This window comes from Meriones unguiculatus, chromosome 19, assembly GCF_030254825.1.
Source record: "Meriones unguiculatus strain TT.TT164.6M chromosome 19, Bangor_MerUng_6.1, whole genome shotgun sequence".
NCBI classification, from domain to species: Eukaryota; Metazoa; Chordata; class Mammalia; order Rodentia; family Muridae; genus Meriones; species Meriones unguiculatus.
This window is the reverse complement of record NC_083366.1, coordinates 40229942-40256207: the sequence shown is the minus strand read 5'-3', so window position 1 is coordinate 40256207 and position 26266 is coordinate 40229942. Positions and strand designations below refer to the sequence as shown.

The following is a 26266-nucleotide window of genomic DNA, read 5'->3' as shown; positions in this document are numbered from 1 at the left end:
GCTAGCTACCGGGGAGAATCAGAGTGAAACAGTGTCTTCTGGATGAAGAACTGCCGCAGCCATGTACTCACAGCTCCTGTACACGATTGATCAAGCCAACCAATATTCTATGTGGATAACACTGTATTCAATACTGGAAATCTGCAGACAGAGAGATTTCAGGTAAGAGGACTTAATTCCACGGGCGCCAGCCAGGCCAATCAGAGTCACATAGCCTTCACGGCTACTAGCCAATCCCAATGTAAAGTCACATGGCACAGTAAAAATTTCCCTTTCTGGCTTTAAAAGGAATCGGCGAGCTCTTTTCATGGCCACCACCATCTTGTGAAGGTGGTGACCCCAGCATGCTGGGATTCTCCGCAAAATAAACACTCTTCGTTTGTGCATACCACCCGAGTCTGGGATCTTTCTTCAGCGATTCACAAACCCTAACACAGGCACTTTCACTCTGTAGATAAAATTATAACCATGAGAGGAGGTGGAGATTTAATTAGCTTGACTCTAGGGATCACTGAATGGTGTCTACTGTGCATCAAATGGCATTTTAACTGCATATCAAGTTTAAAGATAGATCATGTATAATCTTTATACCCATAATACCGGCATGGGGAAGGCTGAGACAGGAAGACTGGGAGTTGAAACCTGGTATAGGCTGCAGAACGTTACTAAACCAAAGCAAACCAAAGCAAACAAGCCAAACCAAACCAAAGAAGTAACTGCTTGCTCTCTGGTTCTTGCACGTTGCCTCACATGGCTTAAGAAATGCACAGAGTGTATGTAGAAAATAGGGTTTAAGACAGAATCACTCCCAAGGGAGGGAATGGGTACTGACCAAGGGGCCATTACACAGACTGGGTATTAGACAAGACTGGCAATTATTGACAGATGTAGCTGGATCAAGTTGAACGGGAAGAGAATAGCATTAAATGCTCTAGTTTGGGGGTGCTGATCCTCAGGCCAGAGGTTGAACTCAGATTTCTCCTCTGACCAGGAGTAAGAAGCGGTCCTCTAACCAGCCTCAGGAAAGACCTGGAACGTCCGCCTTTTTCATACAGAACTTTAAAAGAGGCAACTGTGAGACTTCCCTTTCAAGGAGGTACCGGAGAAATGAGAGGTGGGGATCCAAAGCAGGTCGTGGGAGGTATGGGTCCATCCCAATAACCTATAAGCACGTGCGTGAATGCCAGCCGAGCTACCTAACAGATCACCCATCAAGGCCCCACACTGTGTGTAAGGGGTCTAGAAGTACCCTTCCTTCTGTCTGCCTACAGCAAAACACGCCTTACCATGAGATCTCTAGCGCAGATGTTTCTCAAACATCTAGGTTAATTTTGCACGGAAATATGCAGAATTTCAGACACAGTTCTGGAGCGTTTTCCCTCGTTTCTGCGTCCACACAGTTGCCTGAGGAACACCGAGGGCTTTTTTTCCCCCACTAGACCACTGTGTGGCGTCGGCCCAACACAAGGCAAGGCCCCACGAAACTCCTTCACCTCTCTGGAACCAACTCCTTTGGTTTCTCCAGCCTTCGTTAGACCAGATCGAGGCAGAAAGGAAAGCAAAACCTCGGGGAATCGCTTTGTCAGAGCTCCGCGTCTTTCCATCCTTTGGCTTGAGAGCAAAACCAAGTGGGGGTCGGAAAAACGGCGTTGGGACCGCGCTGACAGCAACCGCCGGGTTGGGGTGTCAGGTCGCGAGCCGGGCGTGCACCCGCGCCGTGGTCTAGCAGTCTGTTCCGCGCAGGCCGTTTAAAGAATGACCGGAAATATGTCGTAGGTGCCCAAAAGGCGACGCGGATGCTCCAGTGGCGCAATCGGTTAGCGCGCGGTACTTATACGACAGTGTGTGCGCGTGAGCGATGCCGAGGTTGTGAGTTCGAGCCTCACCTGGAGCATTGTTTTCAAATTCGGAATAGAAACCTCTGAAAATCCTTCCCTTCCTGAAGTTTTTTGTTTGTTTGTTTGTTTGTTTTCTTCTTCACAAAGTAGGACCTTACCTTCACAACGTGTATTTCACTTAAATCTTGGCTCATGTTTTGTTTTTTTCCTAAATTTTGGACTTTCTTCACTCAATACATTTCTTATATTTCCATCTAATTTATCCTACAGTATTTTTTTACTACTTGTTGCTAGCTACTGTTTATTTTTATTTATTATAGTTTATTCACTTTGTGTCCCAGCTGTAGACCCTCTTTCTCCCCTCCCAATCCACCCCACCCCGTCTCTTCTTCTCTCATGCCCCTTCCCCTGTAGGTTTTTTAACGTGTTTAGAATCTGCTTCATTACATGCATCATTTTTATTTTAACCTTTTTAGAATTGACTTGGTTTTGTATAATTTTTAGAATCCAGAACGTATTTATTTTTATCCAGCTAATGACTGCAACAGACCTCTGCCTTCCCTGTCTTGCTCATGTTCTGCTTGCGGAAAAATACAGTAGGATTATGGTAGCAGCTTTGGCTTCACTGTTTTTTCCAGTGCAAATGAAAAATCACTTGACAGCGGTGGTGGAATGGGAAGATGGAGAGGATCTGTTTTCAAACTTCCTGGATATCCTGAACTAGTTTTTGGATCAGCTAGTAACAGGCTTCTTTCCCTCTTCCGTAAATATATTCATACACTTTTTGTGATACATTAGAACCGAAGGAGAGAGTGCGCTGTAGTTGTGCCCACCTAGCATTTGAAATGCTGAGGCAGGAGGATTGCCACTTCTAGATCAGCGCCAGTACATAGCAAAATCCTGTTCATTTTATTTTATTTTTTTAAATCACTGGAGCCAAGCAATTCCTGGTGTACACACTTTCAGGTCAGGCAGAACGAGGGTAGAACACAATGCCTGCACTGGATGTTCACTCCATCAGTTATTGACGGGTCATCTCTGCAGACCGGGATAACGGGTGGAGAGCAGCTAGCCATCCTCAGAACTTCTTTATCGACCAGCTTCAGTGGAGTCGCATACCAACGAGGAGCCTGTGTACGAGAGAATGAAATCTACCCAATAAAAGAAAAGAAACAGATCATAAGAATGAGAACAGTCTGTGTTGCTCTGACTTCTGGACAGGAATTGTTCACAAAACTGGAGCTGTGAAAAGGTTAAAAACTCAAGTGACAGAACATGCTGGAGAGGTTGTGGAGAATTGGGAAGCCTCCTCCATTGCTGGTGGGAATGTAAACTTGTACAACCACTTTGGAAATCAATCTGGTGCTTTTGGAGACAATTAGGAATAATGCTTTCTCAAGATCCAAGCACTCCTAGGCATATATCCAAAAGATGCTCAAGTACACAACAAGGACGTTTGTTTAACCATGTTTGTAGCAGCTTTATTCGTAATAGCCAGAACCTGGAAACAACCCAGACCCTCAACTGAGGAATAGATACAGAAATTGTGGTACATTTACACAATGGAATACTACTCAGCAATAAGAAACAAGGAAATCATGAAATTTGCAGGCAAATGGTGGGATCTAGAAAAGATCATCCTGAGTGAGGTATCCCAGGAGCAGAAAGACACACATGGTATATACTCACTTACATAGACCTATAAGATAGGATAAACATACTAAAATATGTGCACCTAAAGAAGATAAACAAGAAGGAGGACTCAGAGTAAGATGATCAATCCTCACTTAGAAAGACAAATGGGATGGACAGGGGAAGTAGGAGAAAACAAGTAACAGGACAGAAGCCTACCACAGAGGGCCTCTGAAAGACTCTACCTAGCAATGTATCAAAGCAGATGCAGAAACTCATAACCAAACCTTTGGCAGAGTGCATAGAATCATATGATAAAAAGGAGAGTTAATATGACCGGGAGAGGACAGTAGCTCCACAAGGACAAAATATATCAGGGCACAGGAGCCCTCTATGAGACTGTTTCTCCAAGGACAAGGACCAAGGACCATGTATGGATATAACCTAGAACACCTGCTCAGATGTAGCCCATGGTAGCTCAGTAACCAAGTGGGTTTCCCTAGTAACGGGAACAGGAACTATTTCTGACATGAACTCAACAACTGGCTCCTTTACCTCCCCCCCAACCCCCTGAGGGAGGAACAGTCTTGCTAGGCCACAGAGGAGGACATGGCAGCCAGTCCTGAAGATACCTGATAAGCTAGGGCCAGATGGAAGAGGAGGAAGACCTCCCCTAGCAGTGGACTTGGAAAGGGGCAGGAGATGAGGGAGGGAAGGTGGGATTAGGAGGGAATGAGAGAGGGGGCTATGGCTAGGATACAAAGTCAATAACCTGTGATTAATATAAAAAAATAAAAATTAAAAAAAATAAAAAAACTGGAGCTGTGACGTTATCGGGAGCACTTGCAGTGTTTATAAACATGGAGAGCCCTAGAACGGCTCCACCCTATGAAACTCTGGAAGATGACATTTCAGAGTCATGAGAGAGAGAGAAAGCATCCGTTTGATGATGTGTCTGTATGACAGCATGTGACAACACCCACTGTACACTTCAACTCCACATCTCCTCGTGGTTTGTGGCAAAGCCAGTCGGCACTTCGCAGAGCATCAAAGATACAAAACAAAACAAAAACCATACTTGCCATACAGTCTGTGGTTTGATCTTTCTCTCTAGGGTGGTCATGGGACTGACGGTGGCAGCCTGGACCACACAGAGGAGAGAGGTGGTGTGGAGGGACAGGCCCCGGGACATGTTTCTCAGAGAAACCACAGCTTTGCAGTTGATGTCACTGGTGGTTTGAATAAGAATGGCTGCCATAGGCTCATATATTTGAAAGTTGATGTCGGGTTTCAGACCTGGGACAAGACGCTGAGGTGCCCATTTAGCACAGCCAACTGAACCTGGCCTCCGTGTTCTCCCAGCACCCCTCACTCCCAATCTATTTCAAGGTATGGCAGGCATACCTCACCCTCTACCTTGAACTTTCCAGCCCAGGGGCTGGGCGTCCCCTCTCCCAGAGACTCTTCCCTCTATAATCCAGACATTTTGTTCTCTGTCTCTGTCTGTCTCTTTCTGCATTTCTCTCTCCTTGAATGTGCATATTCTTTCTCTGCTCTCCACTGTCTCCCTGTCTGCATGGCAATTTCCCTGATCTTGTTCTCTGAGACCAGTGAACCTGCCCGAGAGCAGTTCAAATAAAGCTGCTTTTATACTTTTAATTTGGCTTGAATTGGCTTATTTGAAAACCTATTAGTTTACTAACCCAGGAAATGTACTATTTGAAAGGCTTATAAGAATTAGGAGGTGTGGCCTTCTTGGAGGAAGTGTGTCAGCTGCGGTGGACTCTGATGTTTCAAAAGCCCATGTCAGGGCCAGAATTCTCTCTCTCTCTCTCTCTCTCTCTCTCTCTCTCTCTCTCTCTCTCTCTCCCTCCCTTTCTCTCTGGGGATTAGGGTGCAGCTCTCAGTGACTTCTCCAGCACCATCCCTGCATGTTACCATGCTTCCTGCCATGATGATCATGGACTAAACCTCGGAAACCGTGAGAAAATTCCCAATTCAATGCTTTCTCTTGCGTTGGTGTGGTATCGCTTTATAGCAATAGGAGAGTGACTAAGATAATAAATTACTTAGGAGGTTTCCGACGTAAAAACATTGTGGCTATAGCTCTGATTACTGGGCATCAGATAACAATCGTGTCAGAAAAGGCCAAGAGGGTGAGGCTAAGGTACATGGGCATTATTAGGTTCCCCAAACCAAAGTATATATGTGTTTCACAAGTATTTGGATAGTCACCACAACTTCAGGTCTACTAAGAGAAAGAATTAGTGTTTGTGTAATGTTATTCCACATCATCTTCTGATCTTATGAATAGTACTAGAAACACTTATGTAAGATTTTCTGTTTATTCCAAATAAAAGAATGGTGTCTAACATAAATGCTCATGGTTCTCTCCTAGAAGGTACCCGATCTTATTCTTTGCACTTTTTCTTCTTCTTGTTTTATTTCCCACTGACACCTCAGACATGGAGCTAATGATGAACAAAGTTTACCCACACATTTCTGAAATCCATGAATGCTCTTTTTCTAGACAAATAGGAAGGAGATGTTCTCTTAGAGATGACCCTGAGCACCATCCCAATGATCAGTTTTAGATACCTCCTCCCCTTTTCACTACTTGTATCTGCAACTGACCACTTGCTCTTAGAGCCTTGATGATCCCCTATAGCCTCTTTACAATGCTATAACCACCCTCTCCTCAAATGACTGTTTCTCAAAAAAAAAAAAAAAAAAAAAAAAAAAAAAATCAGCAGGTCTATGTTTTGGTTGCGTCTTTACAAGACTAGCATCTGGAAGATCATACTGAAGGTGATTTCTTTCTTTCTTTCTTTCTTTCTTTCTTTCTTTCTTTCTTTCTTTCCTTCCTTCCTTCCTTCCATTTTTTTCTTTCTTTCCCACATGGCTTGTTCTTAGTCTGACCTTTCACAATTCTACTCACTTAGAACATTAAGAGCACAAAGCTAATCACCACATTAGTCCCACATGGAAGACGTCTAACTGGACATTGTCAACTTTTCCATCTCTCTAACCTCTGGGTCATTTTTAGCCAAAGTGCTAAGGAGAGAAGGATGGCATATAACTTCCCCTAGGAAGCCATTCTATTTGACCAAGTCTCTGAGTTTGAAGCCAGTCTAGTCTACAAAGTGAGTTCCAGGACAGCTAGGGCTACACAGAGAAACCTTGTCTCGAAAAAAAAAAAGTCCTTGTGTGGACCTTACGAAGGTATAAATAGGAGCCAGTAGACAGAGATTGCTTTGCATCACAATGCTTTGCATTGCTTTGTTTCACTCCTAGAGAGAAAAGCCTCAGAGAACTTTTTGTGCCCCTTCTGCCGAATCATGCCATTTCTGCTGCTGGTGTTGCTAGGCCTTATTGCTGCTTTTGCTATTGCTGGATTGCTGGCTTATTGTTTGACTGGACTGCTTGTAATCTGATGATGAAGAATGGAGTCTCTCCAAGGAACTACTTCTAAAAATGTCCACACCCTCAGTCCCTATTAACCTTTTTTCTCTCCTACCTAGTGTTGGGGTGTTGGAAGGGACTGGGGTGGAAAAGGGAGAAAGAGACTTAAGGAAGCCCAAATAAAGTAAGTTTAAAAAAGTCAAAGCCTACAAGGCATTTTCTCACTTCAGGTTCCCTTCTTTCAGATAACTCTAGCTTGTGTCAAGTTGACATAAAACGAGCCAGCACATGGCCATTGGCCACTATGAAGCAGTGTCCATATGTCCCACAGAATATCTTTGGCTACAGACACAGCAATGAAGTAAGTGGATCAGTAGATTGGTAGCTTGCCCTTTGGTACTGGTGATGAGACAGTTACAGTCTCCTTGGGGGGGGGAGGGCTCTTGTTTTTACATCTTTACCTGAAATTTAGTTTCCATTTTTTTTTCTGCCATACCTGTATATTACGTTAGAGAATAAATAGGATTCTGGCATGAACAGATGCTTTTAATGCCTTCCTATGAGAAATCAGGGAAATTTTGAAACTGAAGGCTGGGAAACTCTGAGTAGCCACAGCTTCATGTTTATGGATATATGGAGGAAGCAGCCAGAGGCAGAGTTCACAATCAGAGGTAGTTATAGCAGATGGGGACAAATAAAAAGACCCATAGCCAGACATATTGCAGGGAATGATGGCCTTGGAACAGTCATCCCTAAATGGGATTCTTCATCAAATCCCTTTCCTCAGAGCTCAGGAAGCTCTGAACAATAAAAAAAAAAATAATAATAATAATTTAAGAGCCTGAAGGACAGAGGATAAGAGCACAAGGTCCTCTAAACCCACAGGAGCAAATCCTGCATGAACTCACTGAAGCTGCATGCACAAGGCCTGCACGGTTCTGCACCAGGTTTTCTGCCTTTATATTGCAGCTTCCAGTTTAGTGTTCCCATGGGATCCCTGAGAGTGTGACAAGTGGGTCTCTAGCTTTTGTGCCTTCTCTTGAGCTTTCCTCTCTACTGGTTTGTCTTGTCCAACTTTGTTGTATTTTTTTTGTTTCATCTTATTATATTTTATTTTATTTGGTTTGAAAAGAGACGAATGAATGAATGAATGAATGAGGACCTATCCATGAGAGTGAGGGTTAACAGCCAAACTGTCGTTTGTATCTGCTGGGAGAGGGAGTTTTGGTTTTCTTCAATGGGATGACCCAAGGCATGTCAGCCATTGCAAGATGGCTCTCATGTTTAAGGATGGTTGACCAAGGGATGATGGATTTCACAGTCTTTGTGGGCTTTTATTTAGCTATAGTTTGTTTGTTTAATTATTTGGAATGTTGAGTTTTGGTTTCTGGGTTTTGGGGAATTAGTTGTTATAATGGATTTTTGTCTTGTTTTTTGAGGAAGAACTTAAAGTTGGGTGGGTAGGTGAGGAACGAGCACCACTCCTTTTTGTTCCTGGGAATTTTCCTATGGAAAATTGGCTCAGGGCTGGTCTCATGAATTCCACCTGGGGTGGAGACAGTCAGCAATTAGGCTGTAATGTACATATGGATAAATCTTGGTTTAATTTGGCCATGATTTGAGTCTTGGTCTTTCTCTTCCCATTTGTGAGATTAACACAGGAGGAGAGAATCAGGAGGAACTGGAGCGAGTGGAAGATATGATCAAAGTCTTTTTAATTTGAGATTTGTTTTACACAATAAATAATAAAATTAAAACAAAATAAAAAAATATATTCAGGTAGTTCTGAGGGCTGTAGGCTGCATACCACACACTGATAGCTGATTTCTTTTTCTATTTAGCTTCCACTTATTAGCAAAAGCATGTGGTATTTGTTTACACAGCTGACTTATTTCATTTAATATAATGTCTCATAGGTCCATCCCAGTGACAATGTCTAGCAAAAAGTAATGATAATGTTTGAGGTGATGTTTATACTAATCCAATTGTCAAGTCTCTTGTGCATTCCTAAAGGACATAACTGAATCCCATTTCCAGGTTGTCTTTACTTTACTGTACTTAGAATTTTCATCATGTATTAAAGATTTTAATTCATGTTTTAACCAAGACTTTGCTTTAGTTTTCTTCTAATATACTTTGACTTTCAAAGAGAAGTTGAATAGAGTAAATTTATGTGCTACTTAGACTCCATGCCATCCTTGGTCATGTGGCATCAACAATTATATGTCTCCTGTCTACACTTAAAAAAATAAAAAAATAATTTTAGTTTATTTTGTGCGTCTCTGTGTGTATTCATATGTGTGTTTGCATGTGGAGGTCAGAGGATGGCATGTGGGAGTCAGTTTCCTTTTTCAGAGATAGATCAGGTTGCCTGGGCGTGAGCAGGAGCTTTTGCTCACTGATGTCTCCGAGTGTTTGATTTGTGTGATCCTTTATGTGAGATACTACATAAAATGGCTGCGAGACTAAGAGAAGCAATGGATGTTACCTACAGCAAATCACATTTACACCAGAAACACAAAGAGCTGGAGGGATGGTGCTCTTGCAGAGGACTCTGGTGCCTTATCCACTGCCCACAATAGAACTCACGACAGCCTGTAGGTCTAGATTCCAGGGACCCAATGGCCTGCGCAGGCACCTGTAAAAATGCCACATAACGTACACATAAATAAAATTAAACCTTTATAGCAGAAAAATAAGGTGTTTAAGAAGCTATATCATACTACAATCAATACACATCACTAACTTCAAAGTTTTGTGTATAAAGTGCAACCACTCAAAAAAGGAAATACCTAGTCATCATTGTAAAGTCGATCCATGATGCACACAAATGTTTACAGGGGCTCTAGTCTGATATGACAGAGAAATTTAAAAAAAACTAAAGCATAAACCTATGTCTATCCATACTACTATGTCAGTGTTTTATGTTCAATGATTATATCGATAAGCAGTTTTCAGAATGTGTCCATCAGGTTCTTAGAACCTTGTCAATATCTTGTCATATGGACCCAGTTTAAGAAACTAAGCAGCTAGTCTTGCATTTAAACGAATGTAGAATCGGATACTTTCTAGCTCTGTGGTGATAAAGAGCTGAATGATGCTGTGGAGAGCACGTGGGAACAAAGGGCAGCTGCACAGGACCCTCTGCCTGCTTCAGTCACACCCAAGTGATTCATCATCAACAGGCAAATTCACTTTTTTTCAATTGACACACAACTATAGACAAACTTTTTATTCCTGCAGGGAACTGTCATGAATAGAACAACAATGAAATGTTTCAGTGCATTTAAGTTCAGTAGCTGGTGCATTGGGCTCCTATCCACTGGGTATCCTACCCTTCTTGGATACTTCTGTAAAATCTTTTCTACTGATAGATACCTACAGACACTTTGAAGTAGTCTAAAATAGCCTCACAGTACTAATATTTAGCAAGCATGGTGTCAGGCACACCACGGTAAGGGCATTTTTGGACTAATATGATTACATTGGTATGAATTTTGATAAAATTTATGAAATTTATCTGCATGCTAAAAACACTTTTAAAAATCTTAATTAAAGTTACTTTCTCAGTCCTGGAGAGATAAAGCAGTTAAGAGCAATGGCTCTTCTTCCAAAGGACCCAGGTCTAATTTCTAGCAATCATATTTAGCTTTAGAGCCAGTCAGTCACAGGATGTTTGATGATCTCTCCCAGCAGCTACAGGCTCCAGGCATAAATTTGCTACACAGACATACATGCATGCAACCAATTCATGCACAACAACTGAACACAAATATAAAAACGTTAAAAAAATAAAGTCCCATCAAATGGGAGGCAATATGGAGAATAAAATTTCTATATCATTGCTAATTGCTAAAATTTTTATATCATTAAATTCAGTGTAAAGCTTGAGTCACCAGGAAGATATTCTGAGAATAAGCACATGCTTTAATGTGCTTTGTGAGATTTTGTCTTACTCACAATATTGCAGAACTGAATGTTCTTTCACACTTATTAAACAGATAAATGAGAGAGACATTTTCTCAGTTTCTCTCATCGAGCATGCCAACAATCAGGGAGAAGTTTATCCCTGTGAATCAACAGAAGGGGGCTGAGGACTGCATAACCAATGGTCAGAAACTCTTGGATACTTATCATCAAAGAACTGTGTCCCAAAGAGAGACTTAAAAATAGAGAGAGAGCACGATCTGTCCAGTAGAAGAAAACAAAACAGCATGAGAAGGAGGACACTTTGAGCAGCTCTCAGCTCAGGGGGAGTTCTGTAGAGCAGCTTGGAGTTCTGAAGGTAGAGAACATGCTGGTGGTGCTTGTGGAGAAGAAATATCATGTAGCCACTGGCCCCTCCCATGGCACCCTGGAACACTGCATCTCTCAGGACCATAAGAGGAAGAACAATCCATTTTATTTTCTGATTTTCTGGCATAAAATAACAATAGCTGTAGCTATTCTTAAGCTGTGATATATTCAGACATATGCTTTTGATGGAATGGATTAGGTTCATACTTATTAAAGCATTGAGTATCCAAAAGACTGAGAAGAATGGAAGGATGTGCCATGGAGACTTTGGTCTGAGCCTCCTCCACCCAGATGCTCTGGGACTGATGATGATGGCCTGGACCACAGCAAGGAGATGGTGCAGATGGAGAGGCCTCGGGCCATCCTTTCCAGGTAAACAATGATCTTACAGCCCATGTCATCTAGGAAGTTTCTCAACCCAAAAGCTGTCATTGTCTTTGGCAATCCTCTTGCGAAAAGGAATATGATGTTTGTAAAAGACAAGTGGATCAGAATTAGTTGTATGGGTTTCTTCTCAGAGCCTTCCAATAAACTGAACATATAATTCACAGAAACAGAATTATTCCCCAGGATGCCAACCATAGTCATAAAGAGAATAATTATTTCTTTAATAGACTTCAAAATCATTTTACTTCCTAGGTAGAAAAACTTGTTTCCAGGATGCAAGGATGCAAACACTTTTTCATGAAGTTATTAGTAATGGCAGACATGTATCTGAAAAACACATTTTTCATAATATCATTTTCTGTTGTTCAAGAGGCAGTGGTGGACACATGTATTGTTGCAGACTAGGTCCCTGAAACTTTTCCTTTGACCTACGGACTGTGAGCTAATGTGTGTGCTCTGACAGGTAAATTTGGTAAGTGCTATTCAATTCTGAAGTTTTAAAGAATACATTTTTTTTAGTTCTATACTAGAGAAATTGAATTTTTCCAAATGTGTGTGTATGTCTGTCTGTTTGTATGCATTGTCCTTCTTAATTGTCATCATAGTTGAATTAAACTCCAAGATGCCCAACCAAATTTTTCCCTCTGTTTCTCATTTTATTTCCTGATATTTCCCCACCCAATCCGCACAGCCCGAGGCTCCTGCTTAACCTGTCTGCCTTTCCCACAACACACACAGACTCTGGGAAATCCTGCTGAGCCAACACTCATAAGATCTCTTAGATTTAGTAATATCTTCCATACCTCCTCTCCTGTTCAATATTCCTTTTGTACTTGGATCTTAATTAAATTTATGGTATCTAAATTTGTATTTACCTTCAAAACTTTATAACTGCAGCTTCTGTATTTTTTTTTAAAGAGATTCATTTATATATGTATATGAGTGCTCTGTCTTCCTGTATGTATCCACATGACAGGAAAGGGCGTCAGATTCCATTAAAGGTAGTTCTGAGACAATGTGTGGTTGTTGGGAATTGAACTCAGGATTTCTGGAAGAGCAACTAGTGCTCTTAGCCACTGAGCCACCTCTCCAGTCCCAATTTCTATCTCTTAATGTTTTAAAACTTTTCACATTGACCATTTTGTGATTTTACTCCATACAAATGTTTGCCAGCTATTTCTTTTAAGGCAGTCCTCAGTGTGATGTCAAACTGTTCAGCTTTTTCAGATAGGGCCCTACAGTTAAAGCTGAATCATCAAAAGATAGGTTGAATAGTTTATGTTGCTTTCAGGTTGCAGGCAGGGAGGGTGTCTAGAGGAAGCCTGGGATGCATTCTAGGGGAGAAGTTGGTAGAGAGCTGTGATCCCAGTGGTATTCAGGGTATCTGTGACCCCAGTGAGTGATCGCTGGGCATCTAATTGACCATGGAACAGCTCTGAACAAGATGTTACTGGTGAGGTGGATGGGGGAAGGAGACTAATGAGGTGTTAGGTGCAGCCATGAGATGAATGCAGTTTCTGAGTTACAGGTTCTCTGTATGGCTACATCTAGCACAGTAGTTTGGGATATAGCATTGTGAGGAGGGATTCCCCCATCTAAGAGGCGATGGTAGCATTTGCTTCTGTGCAACCTTGTGAGAGGCAATCCTGTCACTCTGCTCTGCAGCCTGCTTCTCCTCCTCCTCCCTGTTTATCAGGCAGGCTGCTTTGTTCTACATCAGTCTGAGCTGATTCCAGAATTTAGACCTCCACAGGTAGTATTCATTTTCTCAGGCATTTACAGCAAGCTTTGTACATCTTTTCTGAAAGAAGGGAAATCTGGGTATTACAGTGGCTCTATGGGATTGTGTGTATTCTGAATACTTAGAATGCTTCTGTTGCCTTTGCTCCCTCCTGTAAAACTCATGGGATTTCTTTTGATCTTTGACCTGATGATCTCATGTATTACTCTCATGAACCTAGCTATATATGGATGCTATATATGGATCCAGTGAGTTCATGGGTTTAGACATGTCAGGTATTTCCTTTCAACTGCTCTTCTGACAAAGCAGTAATAAATTACTTGCATCAGCTCATCCTAGAATCACAATACCATCCTAAATGTCTGCACATGATGAAATATGCTCCAGACATTAATAACAAGCATATCAGCATTCATTAACATATTTAGTATAAACATTAAGTGTTTAGAGATAGGAATCTGTCAAAATCCTTATAATAGTTTACCCATCTCCTGATAGAAAATATCAACATTTTTCTGCTGGTTTAATATTTGCTTTTCTGGGATTTCCCCTTTTCTAGTCCTCTCTTCCATTTTCAAAACTTCAAGTCACATTTGAGAGCAGATTCTGACCTTTTAATCTGTGATTCCTCTCTACTGAAGTGGGTGCCAGAGGACAGAAAGGCAACTTAACCCCCACATTATCTTGGGAAATGCTATAGGAAATTAATTTAGAAAACAGGATGGCTCTTTGACTGCCTCCCCCAGATGGAGGAGCAGCCTTGCCAGGCCACAGAGGTGGACAATGCAGCCAGTTCTGATGAGACTGGATAAGCTAGGGTCAGATGGAAGGGGAGGAGGACCTCCCCTATCAGTGGACTTGAAGAGGGGCATGGGAGGAGATGAGGGAGGGAGGGAGGGTAGAATTGGGAGGGGAGGAGGAGAGAAGGTGCTACAGCTGGGATGCAAAGTTAATATAAAATTAATATAAAAATAAAATTTAATTCAAAAAGCAGGATGGACTTGTGTTTAGATAGATGAATGATGCCATGTTTTGGTCTAACCCTGAAGAGTCTTAAGCAGGCTGCATCCATTCATCCAGAGTTTCTAAAAAGCAAGCAAGCTGACAAGCAAACAAAAGACAAACAAAACCAAAATGAGATTATTCTTCTTTGCTGGGATAAAGTTACAGTGAGCTGTTTGGGGATGTGTTAGTTCACAGGCTGAAGGTTTTTAGCAGGATTTCCAAGGTGTTAACAGCAACTGTGACACTCAGTGTTTTATACTTCTTTCTCTCCACCAGGAATACAATGACGACAGTTGAGATAAACATGTATAATATTGTGTAATAGGATTGAGAGACTACAAGGATGGATATAAAAGGAAAACCTTCAAACTGAGAGTTATAATGCTATTGTAAAAGAGAACATGTGCCAATAGTTGAAAAGCAGAAATGCATCAAAAGCAAAAAAGGACAAACTTTACAAACACCATTGACACAGTTGAAGTCACAAAGCTGGTAAACATGGAGGCTGAAACAAGAGTTTTTGTTTGTTTTCTTTTGTTTTGTTATTTTTGAGAAAGAGATTTCTAATGAAAACCAGGGTAGCCTTGAACAACAATGATTTTTTTCTCAGTCTTTCTAATGCTGATGTCACAGGAGTTTATCATGGTTGTCTCCAGTGTTTGATCAACATCAGTCAATCTCCTATATCTTATTTATTCCTTTAAGAAAGGAAGGAGTAACCTTAGGCAAAGACACACCCAGAGCTCTTTCATGATACCCCAGCCTGAGATGGAGAGCAATGCCTCAACATATGTGTCCCATTTCTGTGTCTCTCAAAACTCACTTCCTTCTATGTTTTTGGACCCAGGACCTTGTCAGGGTCAGAATGAAAGTGGAGAACTCAAGGCTTATGTCCTCTCAACCACTCCCTGTCTTAGTCAGAAAGAGACTCCAGCTTTGATGAAACACTCCATGGCACAGCTGAGAACGATCTTACCTCCATGGACTCACCTGGACCTCTGTGGTGCAGACAGGCTCTGGAGCAGCTCTGGGAAGGTGACACTTGCCAGGTCATATTTGTACTGTCTTGATTTGTGAGGCTCTTGGCTGTCATCAGGTATTGTGGACATTAAGTTTCAATTTGTCACAGTGTCAGTGGGATGGAAGGCCTCTGCAGGGCCTCAGTCCCTGAAGTACAGCTTCCCTCTCTCCTCACAATTACTACATCTATTTTGCTCAGAAGTTATTTCAAGCTTAATTAGGGTTCAATTATTTGAGAGGAAGAATGTGAGGAGAGAAAATGAACATTAACCAAGTGTCTGAGCTTCCCCCATTTCCTGACTTGTTTTCACTTTCCTAAGTGCCAGCCTGTGGCCAAGGAGAATGGAAGTCTCTTCCTTCAATTTCATAAATCCTTTGTTAGGTAGGAGTAGAGGAAGTGATGCTGAGCACAGAGACTCTGCCTTTGAGCAAGTTCCAAACACAGACCAGGATAATTCTAGTGTTCCTTGTCTACGTGTGCCCATGGGTAGTCAAGGTCTTTGCTGTAACTGATTGCTTCATTCCTGCATATTAAACATCATATGAGACTTGGAATATGAATGTCTCCCCAACCTCAGCCTTATTCCAAAGGCAATCCTTACTTATTAGAAAACTTTTAAGGACACGTCCAGAACTTATATGTGCCCAAGAATGGTTCTTCCAGATACTCTTCATTTTAGTGCCTAAAGGCCATTCCTATCCCAGATGCAAACTGATGTAAATAAATAGGTGCGCAGGGCTGAGGTTAGAACTGATGGCATCATTGCTTTTTCTTATAGAGAAAGCCCAACAGGGTTTCCTTGGTAGATGAGTCAGTTACTGGTCTCCCTCTGTGTTCTGTGTGATGGTGTCTACACACATATGTGTCTAGCTAACACATGAAAGAATCTGAAAACGCTTCTTCTGTAAATGAAATTATAGCTTTTGAGGAAACCAGGATTTCCACACTCTCTCTTGAATGGGGAAATCTGAGTGCAGAGAAGCTAAGTTTTACATTACACAAGTCAAGTATTTAATTACCAATAAAGAAGGCATAGAAATTTAAACGGTAAAATAATTTTCTCTGGTCCTACAAGGATTATTTCCCCTGATTTTTCTTTTCTTTTCTTTCTTTCTTTCTTTCTTTCTTTCTTTCTTTCTTTCTTTCTTTCTTTCTTTCTTCTCTTTTTTTTCTTTCTTTTTCTTTTTTTTAAGCCGGGTTTTCTTTGGGAAGCCCTTGATGTGTCAGAATTCACTGTATATATCAGGCTGGCCTCAAACTCAAAAATCTGTTTGCTTCTTTTTCCTGAGTGGGATTAGCCCTGCCCAGGTCTCTAAGTCCTTGATGTTTTATGAGAAAACTTCTAAGTTCTTTTCTGTCCTTGAAATATAAAGAAAAAAGTAGGTTAAAGCTTGTAGTGCTCTGACTAGTTTATTCAATCAAAGATAAAGTATCAGAAAGAGAATCCTTCCCTTCATGCACCTTCCTTCTTGGAGGAATTCTGTAGAGAGAATTAGTCACCGCAAATAGAAGAGAAGCTGGAATCCCAGATGAACACCATTTTGTCTGCAAGCTGAGCTCCTCCAAAGGATATTCCCTGTAACCAGGTGGCACTTAGAGGAATAGACCCTGGCTGGGAAGATGGCTCGGTGGTTACAGTGCTCTGCTTCCAAGTGTGAGTGCCACCTCACTTCAGTGCCTGGAGGGGTGGCTGCTGGCCTGTAATTCCAGCCTCAGCAGCCTCTCCTTAGAGGAACTGGGAAGTGGGATGAGCCATTTGCTGTGCTCTGTGTATGGCGGACAGACACAGGCTGATGACCAAAGTCAGCCTCAGACTTACTCATGCAGATGAACACAGATGTGCATGTGTGTCAAATGTGCATTGTGCAACACACACACATGCACACACAGCCTGTGCTAGCCCACTGGAAGAGATGTGCACATTCAAAATACACACAGGGAAAATGGAAATCGCCAAGAGTTCATAGGGCACAGTTTTTTTTAAGGAAATAAACTAATTAAGCCAATGGATTTATTTGTTGTTTGGCAGAATCAGGGAGTGAAAGAATCATCTCTTCTCCCTGCTTCTCTCTAGCACTGTTCCTGAAGGTACCCATGTATGGCAGGCAGTTCCCCTCTGGATCCCAATTGGGCACAGACTTCACCCAAACACCAATGTTTAAGCCCACAGCAAACTCAAAGAGATCCTTTACAAAGGAGGGTGAAAGACAAAATGGCTGAATCTGAATGGGGCAGAAACAGCAGCAAATAGCTTTGCAAGTGTTAATTTTAAGAGGGAAAAGAGAGAGAGTTATATGTTAGAATGAGCTAGGATGTGTGGGTAAGGTTTGATTGTAGTTTTATTTTATTTTATTTTATTTTTCATTAGGATAGTCAAAATAATGAATATTGATGGCTGGACCTTGGTGTTTTGATAGTTGGGATCTCAGGAATGAGTCAGGTATAACAAACATTATTCCCAAAGAAGGGACTAAAACTTGGTGGCTCGCTTCAGGAGTGTAACCTAATGCTTTAGCAAGGGAGAGGGGAATGGAAAGGTCAAAACCTGCACTCTTTCTTAAACTCTACTTTATTTGGGGTGTTGAGGCCTCAACCTCCCTTCCAACCTCCCAAGCCTATGTAGGAGAGAGGTTAGTGAGGAGAGAGGGCCCCTTTACTTCCCCCGACTGTTTAGGACTGTTTGGGTTCTTTTTTTTATTTTATTATTTTATTTTTTTTTTGTTTGGGTTCTTTTAGCGATATACACCAATCTCTGTCAACTGCAGACACAGGCATTTTCCTCCAGGCCACTGCCCCCTGAAGCATTTCTCTTGTCTGTCTGTTCCAAAACACCACATCGTCCATCTCTTGGGTCTCTGTTAGACTGTTAGACGCCTCACAGCAACACCGCATACCACACTGCACACTCGCTCACTCCTTCTTGGCACTCATATTTATACTGTCAGAGTCCTAGACCACACCCCTCTTTGTTGGGCAAGAGCCACGCTCCACATGAGACAATTAACAGCTGTGGATCAACTATAGCACAACTAAAATCCCACATTTGGGATTAAAACAAAAACATATTTACAGAACATAACTGAGTTTAAAAGAAATGAAAACTTTCATTACACCTACAAGTGCCACGTTTGCCCTACTTGAGCCTGTGTTTGCAATGCTCAGGCCTGCTAGCGCCCTTCAGTCACACTTTTATGAGAGCAAGAAAATCCAGGAAAGGCGCAAGTGTCACCACATCTGTGTGAAACTTTGGTGGTTCCCTGGCTTCAGGCTTTCTCCTCCCCAAGACTGGGAATGACTCCTGAGCAAATGTTAATGCACTGGATTTATTGGATAAATACTCTGATAGTGAAATGGAGGGGACACATGTCTCTCTTTAGACTGTCTGCTCTCTTGTCAGGACAGCTACATCAGGACACCATTGTTCCTTTTGGTCTTATGTTCATGGTTCCTGGGATATTTCTTGTCAAAAAGGAAGTTCTGGGAACTTCCTTGACCTGATAACCATGGAATCTCATTGAGAAGATGTAGATACAAACACTCATTAGTTGTTCTTTCTTGATTTGTAGCTCTGTCTTCCTGACATTGGCATTATCTCTATTGTGTTTTTCCCAAGAGATGAAAAGCCACATGATGAGTACAATGGAGAGGGAGGTGGGTAAGAATCTATCTGCCAAGGACCGGCCCAGTCGGGCTCCCTGTGTCAATGGGAGAAGTCTTTGGACTGGAGGACATGGTTTCGGCGATGTATTAACAGAGACCAGTGAGGCTTTGGAATCTGCTGCTATTTTACTGAAGTCAAGCTGATAATTTTATAGTGATTTCACAAAAAGGCACCTTAAAGTTGGCATATTTCCCAGAACCTTTAGATTTTTACCAAGAATACAAAGTTTACATTTTAACATAGGGGAGTGCCCATAAGAAATCTTGGCCTGTAAACTTGTCTGCTTGATCAAAGCAGACAAAGGGAAAGAAACCTCAAATGCAGTTTCATTATTGCTAACCAATGAAGAGGAAAGTCAGGAGCTAAGTCAGATGCCTGCCAAAATCTTTCACTGTATCAAAATCTAATTACACCTTTGTTAACCATCCTCCCATATGTCTGTAAAAGATTTACGATCTTCCCTAGGAACAAGGCACCGAAGGGAGGGGAAACTCCCACTAGCTATACTTCTCATGCTAATTTTTCTTAAGAAGGAGCCTATTATTTTTTCACCCTTCTGATAATGCTCTTAATACTAAATCTAATTCATTCCTTCTTTTAAAACTGCTTTTCTTCTGCCCTATTCTTGTTAAAGCTTTTGATAATCCATCAAGAATATATTTTCTTGAATAGTTAATTGTGCTGTTTCAGGAATCATAAAGAAAGATCAAAAAACTCATTAATCCAGCCCCACAACCACAACCGAAAAAGCGTAGAAATCTCAGAACATGTCTCTTTGTGAGGCGGGGGTGGGGTGGGGGGAGGAGTCTGCCAGGGACCCCCAGAGAGCATAATCCCGAAGGACACATATCTCTTAGTCTGAGTAGTGCTATCTATTGATATGCTACACCAGATACTGGAGTGGGTGTGGCACTATCCTTCTGTGTATGAATGTACATATAATTTTTGTTCATGGAGGAATGGATGTAAATAGTAATTGATGCATTTGTCAGTGTACCTGTCACCACTTCGCAATACCAACATTCCCTTCATCAGGACAAAGGGGCAGAGAACAGCAGAGACAAGTTTTTGAAATATCTCATCATTTAGTGTTGAAGAAACCTGTATTGAGGTACTGAAATGTTTCAAGTGTAGGCTTAAAGGGAGACACTGAGGTGGATTTTCTTTTGAGGGTAAGGAGTTTATTAGAAGCGTTATTATCACTGGGCACAGACAGCAGCACACAGGGTTTCTGAAGAGAGATTAGGCCCACAGGGCACAGTGCTCTTTCTTCTTAGATTCTTCACAGGAAGATGGGTGGGAAGAAGCTTTTCTTTCTTTCTTTTTTTTTTTCTTCTGGTTCCAATTTTCTATTGTTAGGGTTAATCAGGGTTAGTGTTTACTTGAAGTCTGAAGACAAGGACACAAGAAAATAAAAAATAATTTGCTTTCTTTCTGGAACTTCACTGATGGGAATTGCCACAGTTTGACTAAAATGGAAGAGCTTTCCAAAATGGCCAATAGATAGAACCCATATGAAAGGATAAAATAAAACATACTTGATAAAAAAAAATAAGGAACCAGGTCATGAGAATGCGAACATTGTACCGCCCTGATTTTTGAACTGGAACTCTTTGCTAATCTACAGCTGTGAAGGTAGAGGACACACCTGTGATGTCTATACAGGTACCATTGACCTTTGTATGTACCATTATACAGTTTATAAGGTACCATTGATCCAATCCCGTGAGACCAGGAAGATTATGTCATAAAGAGGAGAGGAAGGAAGAAGAGGGTGAGAGAGGACAAAGGTTGAGGGGAAGGGGAAAGGGTGGAAAAGGAGAAAAAGGAGAGATAGAGGGAGACAGAGAGAGAGACATAGAGAGACAGAGAGAGAGAGAAGAAGAAACCCCTCAACTCGCTATCTGTGAGGACAGCACATAAGGCTGGGAGTTAGGTCCCTTACAGAGAGATGAAGGAACAAAATAAATAATAGAGAGAATACATCCAGGTCCAGAGTGAAAAGCCTAAGGCCTGGCAAGTTTGTTTCTCCTGTTAGGAGGGCCCCTTACCTGTGGAATGACCTCACAAGTTCAAGGCTGGATCAGAACATGTTAACACCACACTTTGCTAGCCTATCAGTCTCTTTTTCTTTGTTCAAACTGAACAAGCTTAAAGGAAGGGAAGAGGACCCCTCAAAGACCCTTAGCATACCCCATCCTCAAGCAAAAACTGGGCTTTGGCTTCCCAAGTCCCCCATTTTCTTTGCAGAGGGCCCTTCTCTGTGTGTGCCTTATTGTGTGAGTGTCCTCATCCCTAATAAAAGTCATTTTGATTTGTGTGCTGATTTTTAAATGGCCTCTAAATTTTTTTTTTTAACTGGCACAGAATATAAACTCGGTCAAGACTCTAGACAGTGATGTAATGACTAAAGAAACTACATTTTATGCTGAGTGTCCATCATGGTAACTTTTAGTATTTTTTCCTTTATTTTTCTGGCTTTAGTCCCTGGAAGATAAGTTCCCAGTTACCCTGACTCAGGGATTCCCCTTCTTCCCCAGCCAGAAGTGCACAGCTGTGACCATCTACTTGTTATGAAATGACTAACTGGCTTTTGGCTTCTGTAACCTGCTGATGCTATAGACATCCATGGACAGTTTGGAGGTCTCCTTGACTACCTAATCTTGGCAGAGCAGAACAGCTCTTGGCTTGCTTGTGCTGATGCTTATCTGTGAGATTACAGATTCCTATCAAAACTATATCTGTTGAAGGTTAATTATATTTTGTTTTTATTTTTTTATAATCCAAGAGAAATTACAGAAAATAAAATGGCTTTTGATAGAATTGTCAGGTGAGCTACTGACCTCTCCCTGGCACCCCATTGCCCTCTCCTTAACAAGGATAGAGGATATGGCATGTAAAGACACAAGAGGTCATTTGAGAGAGAGCCATCCTCCTCAGCCATACTCAAAATACTCAGGAAACGGTGGCTGTTTTTGGCAGGGTTCTCTAGAGGAACAGAACCAAGAGGATAAAAATACAGTATATAAATATATACTATATGTACATTGATATGATATAATATATTATGTGATTTATATGTGCACATATAACTGTAGAGTTTATTAAGTCAGCTTCACATTAGTAACAAGAGTTAAATCATACGGAAGATGGTGAGACCCAGTACCTTCCTCAGTCCTTGTCCGGTACCTCAGCAGTTCGAGTAGTCTCGCCATAGCTGTCTCTCACAGGGGCCACAACTGGCAGTTAGTCCAAACACAGGCACCTCAGTTGTCCCAATGTGGCTCCAGAAGCCTGGAGGTTTGCTAGTGAGCCCCTGGCTCTGCTCTCAGCAAGGGAATCAGCCCAGGCAGCAGAAACAGAGCACGTGTACTCAGATGCATGAAGGAAGGCCAAGCACTCATAAAAGAATGATTTTTCCTGACACACTCTTTTAACCTGAGCTCTTACCATTAGGAGTCACCAACAGTCAGGGTGCATCTTCCTGCATGAACCAGGTCAGAAGAACTCTTCAGGTGAGGCTCCTCATCAGGAGATTCAAATTTGTGACAAGATGAAATAGAAACTAACCACAATAGTGGACTTTAATATATTATAAAACATTAAGAATCTGATTTAACTCATCAAAGAGCAGTGTTACAGAGACCCACAGAGTGGTCAATGTCTTGCTTTCCTCTTTAGAGTCTCAGCTCTAGGACCAGGGAAGGAGCACAGGCAGCCTTGGCTCCCCTCCAGGCACAGTTCTCAGCTGCAGAGAGGGCAGTTCAACCAACTCCCTGCAAGAACTGTTGGGGTTTTTCTGCTTTTTCTGGGCATGAACTGCAGAGAGCTGATGAAGATCTTTCGTGAGCAGCCCTTCATGGTCCTTTGTCCCTTCAGGAGTGGCATTCACACAGGTCAGAGCAGGCAGGAGACAACTTCAGTGCATAGTGTCTTGAGGATGCTGGTTTTGATGCAATTTCTGGACTCTCTGGGTCCTCCTGCTCTGGAGGCTGTTGGGGTTCTAGTCAGCACCAATGTCCTGCTTCTTGGTAAGGCTGTGCCATTACATCTCCAGTGTTCTCTCAGCACTGTGATTCCCTTATCGGTGGGTCAACAGGTTGTACCTTCTTAGCATCAGGGAAGATGGAGTCTGGGGTTCAGGAGGCAAGGGGACCTAGCAAACACCATGATGTTCAGTACCGGTCATAGTGAGTGACCAGGAACCAGAGCTGGAAGCTTCAGTGTCAGTGTGGTATTTACATAGCTCTATGCCAGTGAGGCCTGACAGGAGCATGGTCTCCAGACTCATCATGGCATCATTTGAGAGAGTCTGTTTCCAGTGTCGTATCATGTTACTTTAAGGTCTAACTAGGCTATAATTGTCCCGCATCAAAATTAGTTTTCTTAGTCATTTAGGAACCGAGCTTTGTCCTTTAATTGTTGATCACATTTTCCTTGCTGTGGTGAGTTCCCTTGTCTCACTGTCATCTTCAGTCAGCTGTACAAGCTCAGCTCAGGTAAGGGTCACTCCCCACCTCCCCCTACCCTCTCTTGCTCCCATGTTTTAGCTTTGGGGGAAAAAATGAAATACTGGTTGGTGACAGTAGTGTTACCTACAGTGTCTTCCCCAGTGCTCCTGAGAACCTAAAAGTCACATGACCCGGACGATGGAATGGCAAAATGGGAAGAATCTGTAATCTACATTTCTAGAAACCGTGAACTTAAGATTCTGTGGTACCAGACTTCTTAAGACTTAGCTTAATATTGTGCTACACTAGAACATTAAGGCAAGTGGCAGTCTGTTGGAGCCACAGAGGAGGACAATGCAGCCAGTCCTGAAGGTACCTGATAAGCTAGGGTCAGATGGAAGGGGAGGAGGACCTCCCCTATCAGTGGACTGGAAAAGGGTAGGGAGTAGATGAGGGAGGGAGGAATGGACTGTAGGAAAAGAGGGAGCGTGTTACAGCTGGGATACAAAGTTAATAAACTAAGTAATTTTAAAAAAAGAAAAATAAAAAAATTTATATATTGAAAAAAAATCTTAATTAAAGCTACTTTCTCAGTGCTGGAGAGATATTTCAGCAGTTAAGAGCATGGATATTCTTCCAAAGGACCCAGGTTGAATTTCCAGCAGTAATATATTAATTTAGAGCCAGTCAGTCACAGGACATCCCAGCAGCTGCAGGCTCCAGGCATAAATTTTCTACATACACATGCATATAAGCAAACAAGTCATGCAGAACAACTGAACCTAAATAGAGGAAGGTAAAAAAAAAATAATGTCCCTTCAAATGGGCCACAATATTAAAAATAAAATTTCTATATCATTGCTAATTGCTAAAATTTTTATATCATTACATTTTGGCAAGGCTTGAGTCACCAGGAAGATTGTTCAGACAATCTTCTGAACAATCAATTGTTCAGAATAAGCACATGCTTTAATGTGCTTTGTGGAATTTTGTCTTACTCACAATATTGCAGAACTGAGTGTTCTTTCACACTTATTAAACAGATAAATGAGAGAGACGTTTTCTCAGTTTCTCTCATCGAGCATGCCAACAATCAGGGAGAAGTTTATCCCTGTGAATCAACAGAAGGGGGCTGAGGACTGCATAACCAATGGTCAGGAAATCTTGAATACTTATCATCAAAGAATTGTTTCCCAAAGAGAGACTTAAAAATAGAGAGAGAGCACAATCTGTCCAGTAGAAGAAAACAAAACAGAGCATGAGAAGGAGGACACTTTGAGCAGCTCTCAGCTCAGGGGGAGTTCTGTAGAGCAGCTTGGAGTTCTGAAGGTACAGGACATGCTGGTGGTGCTTGTGGAGACGAAATATCATGTAGCCACTGGCCCCTCCCATGGCACCCTGGAACACTGCATCTCTCAGGACCATGAGAGGAAGAACAATCCATTTTATTTTCTGACTTTCTGGCATAAAATAACAGTAGTTGTAGTCATCCTTAAGCTGTGATATATTCAGACATATGCTTTTGATGGAATGGATTAGGTTCATGCTTATTAACGCATTGAGTATCCAAAAGACTGAGAAGAATGGAAGGATGTGCCATGGAGACTTTGGTCTGAGCCTCCTCCACGCAGATGCTCTGGGACTGATGATGATGGCCTGGACCACAGTGAGGAGACTGCTGGTGCAGATGGAGAGGCCACGGGCCACCCTCTCCAGGTAAACAATGATCTTACAGCCCATGTCATCTAGAAAGTTTCTCAACCCAAAAGCTCTTATTGTCTTTGGCAATCCTCTTGCAAAAAGGAATATGATGTTTGTAAAAGTCAGGTGGATCAGAATAAGGTGTATGGGTTTCTTCTCAGAGCCTTCCAATAAACTGAACATATAATTCACAGAAACAGAATTATTCCCCAGGATGCCAACCATAGTCATAAAGAGAAAAATTATTTCTTTAATCAACATCAAAACTGTTTAACTTCCTAGGTAGAAAAACTTGTTTCCAGGATGCAAGGATGCAAACACTTTTTCATGAAGTCATTAGTAATGGCAGACATGTATCTGGAAAACACATTTTTCATAATATCATTTTCTGTTGTTCAAGAGCCAGAGGTAAACTCATAATATTGTAGATTAGGTACCTGAAACTCCCCCTTTTATTTGGACCCTGAGATAATGTGTGTGCTCTGAGAGGTGAGTTTGGTAAATGTTATTCAAATCTAATTTTTAAAGAATACACTAAACTCTACACTAGAAAAATTGAATTTTCTAAATCTCTCTCTCTCACTCTCTCTCTCACTCTCTATCTGTGTGTATGCATTGTACTTCTTAACTGTCATTATAGTTGAATTAAACTCCAAGATGCCCAACCAAAATTTCCCCCTCTGTTTATCATTTTATTTCCTGACATTTCCCCACCTAATCCCCAAAGCCTGAGGCTGCTGCTTAACCTGTCTGCCTTTCCCACAACACACACAGACTCTGGGAAATCCTGCTGAGCCAACACTCATAAGATCTCTTAAATTTAGTAATATCTTCCATAACTCCTCTCCTTCAATATTCCTTTCGTACTTGGATCTTAATTAAAATTATGGTATCTAAATTTGCATTTGCCTTCAAAACTTTATAACTGCAGCTTCTATATATTTGTAAAGCGATTTATTTATTTATGTATATGAGTGCTCTGCCTTCCTGTATGTATCTACAGGACTGAAAAGGGCATCAGATTTGATTTGATTAAAGGTAGTTATGAGACAATGTGTGGTTGTTGGGAATTGAACTCAGGACTTCTGGAAGAGCGAACAGTGCTCTTAATCACTGAGCCTTAACCGCCTC

At 41.7% G+C, this 26266-nt stretch overlaps 1 protein-coding gene, 1 non-coding gene and 1 pseudogene across 2 annotated transcripts; 1 reads left to right on the top strand and 2 right to left on the bottom strand.

Moving 5' to 3' along the window:
- The first annotated feature begins 1798 nt into the window (after positions 1 to 1798).
- On the top strand, positions 1799 to 1894 carry Trnai-uau (transfer RNA isoleucine (anticodon UAU)). Its single transcript has 2 exons — positions 1799 to 1836; positions 1859 to 1894. It is a non-coding gene; the product is annotated as a tRNA-Ile (tRNA).
- An 8971-nt stretch (positions 1895 to 10865) lies between these two features.
- LOC110539693 (vomeronasal type-1 receptor 4-like) lies at positions 10866 to 11814 on the bottom strand (annotated as a pseudogene).
- Positions 11815 to 24508: 12694 nt separating this feature from the next.
- Positions 24509 to 25396, bottom strand: LOC110543597 (vomeronasal type-1 receptor 4-like). The gene has a single exon (XM_021629875.1). The coding sequence runs from the start codon at positions 25394 to 25396 to the stop codon at positions 24509 to 24511; it is 888 nt and encodes a 295-aa protein (XP_021485550.1).
- Between the last annotated feature and the right edge of the window lie 870 nt (positions 25397 to 26266).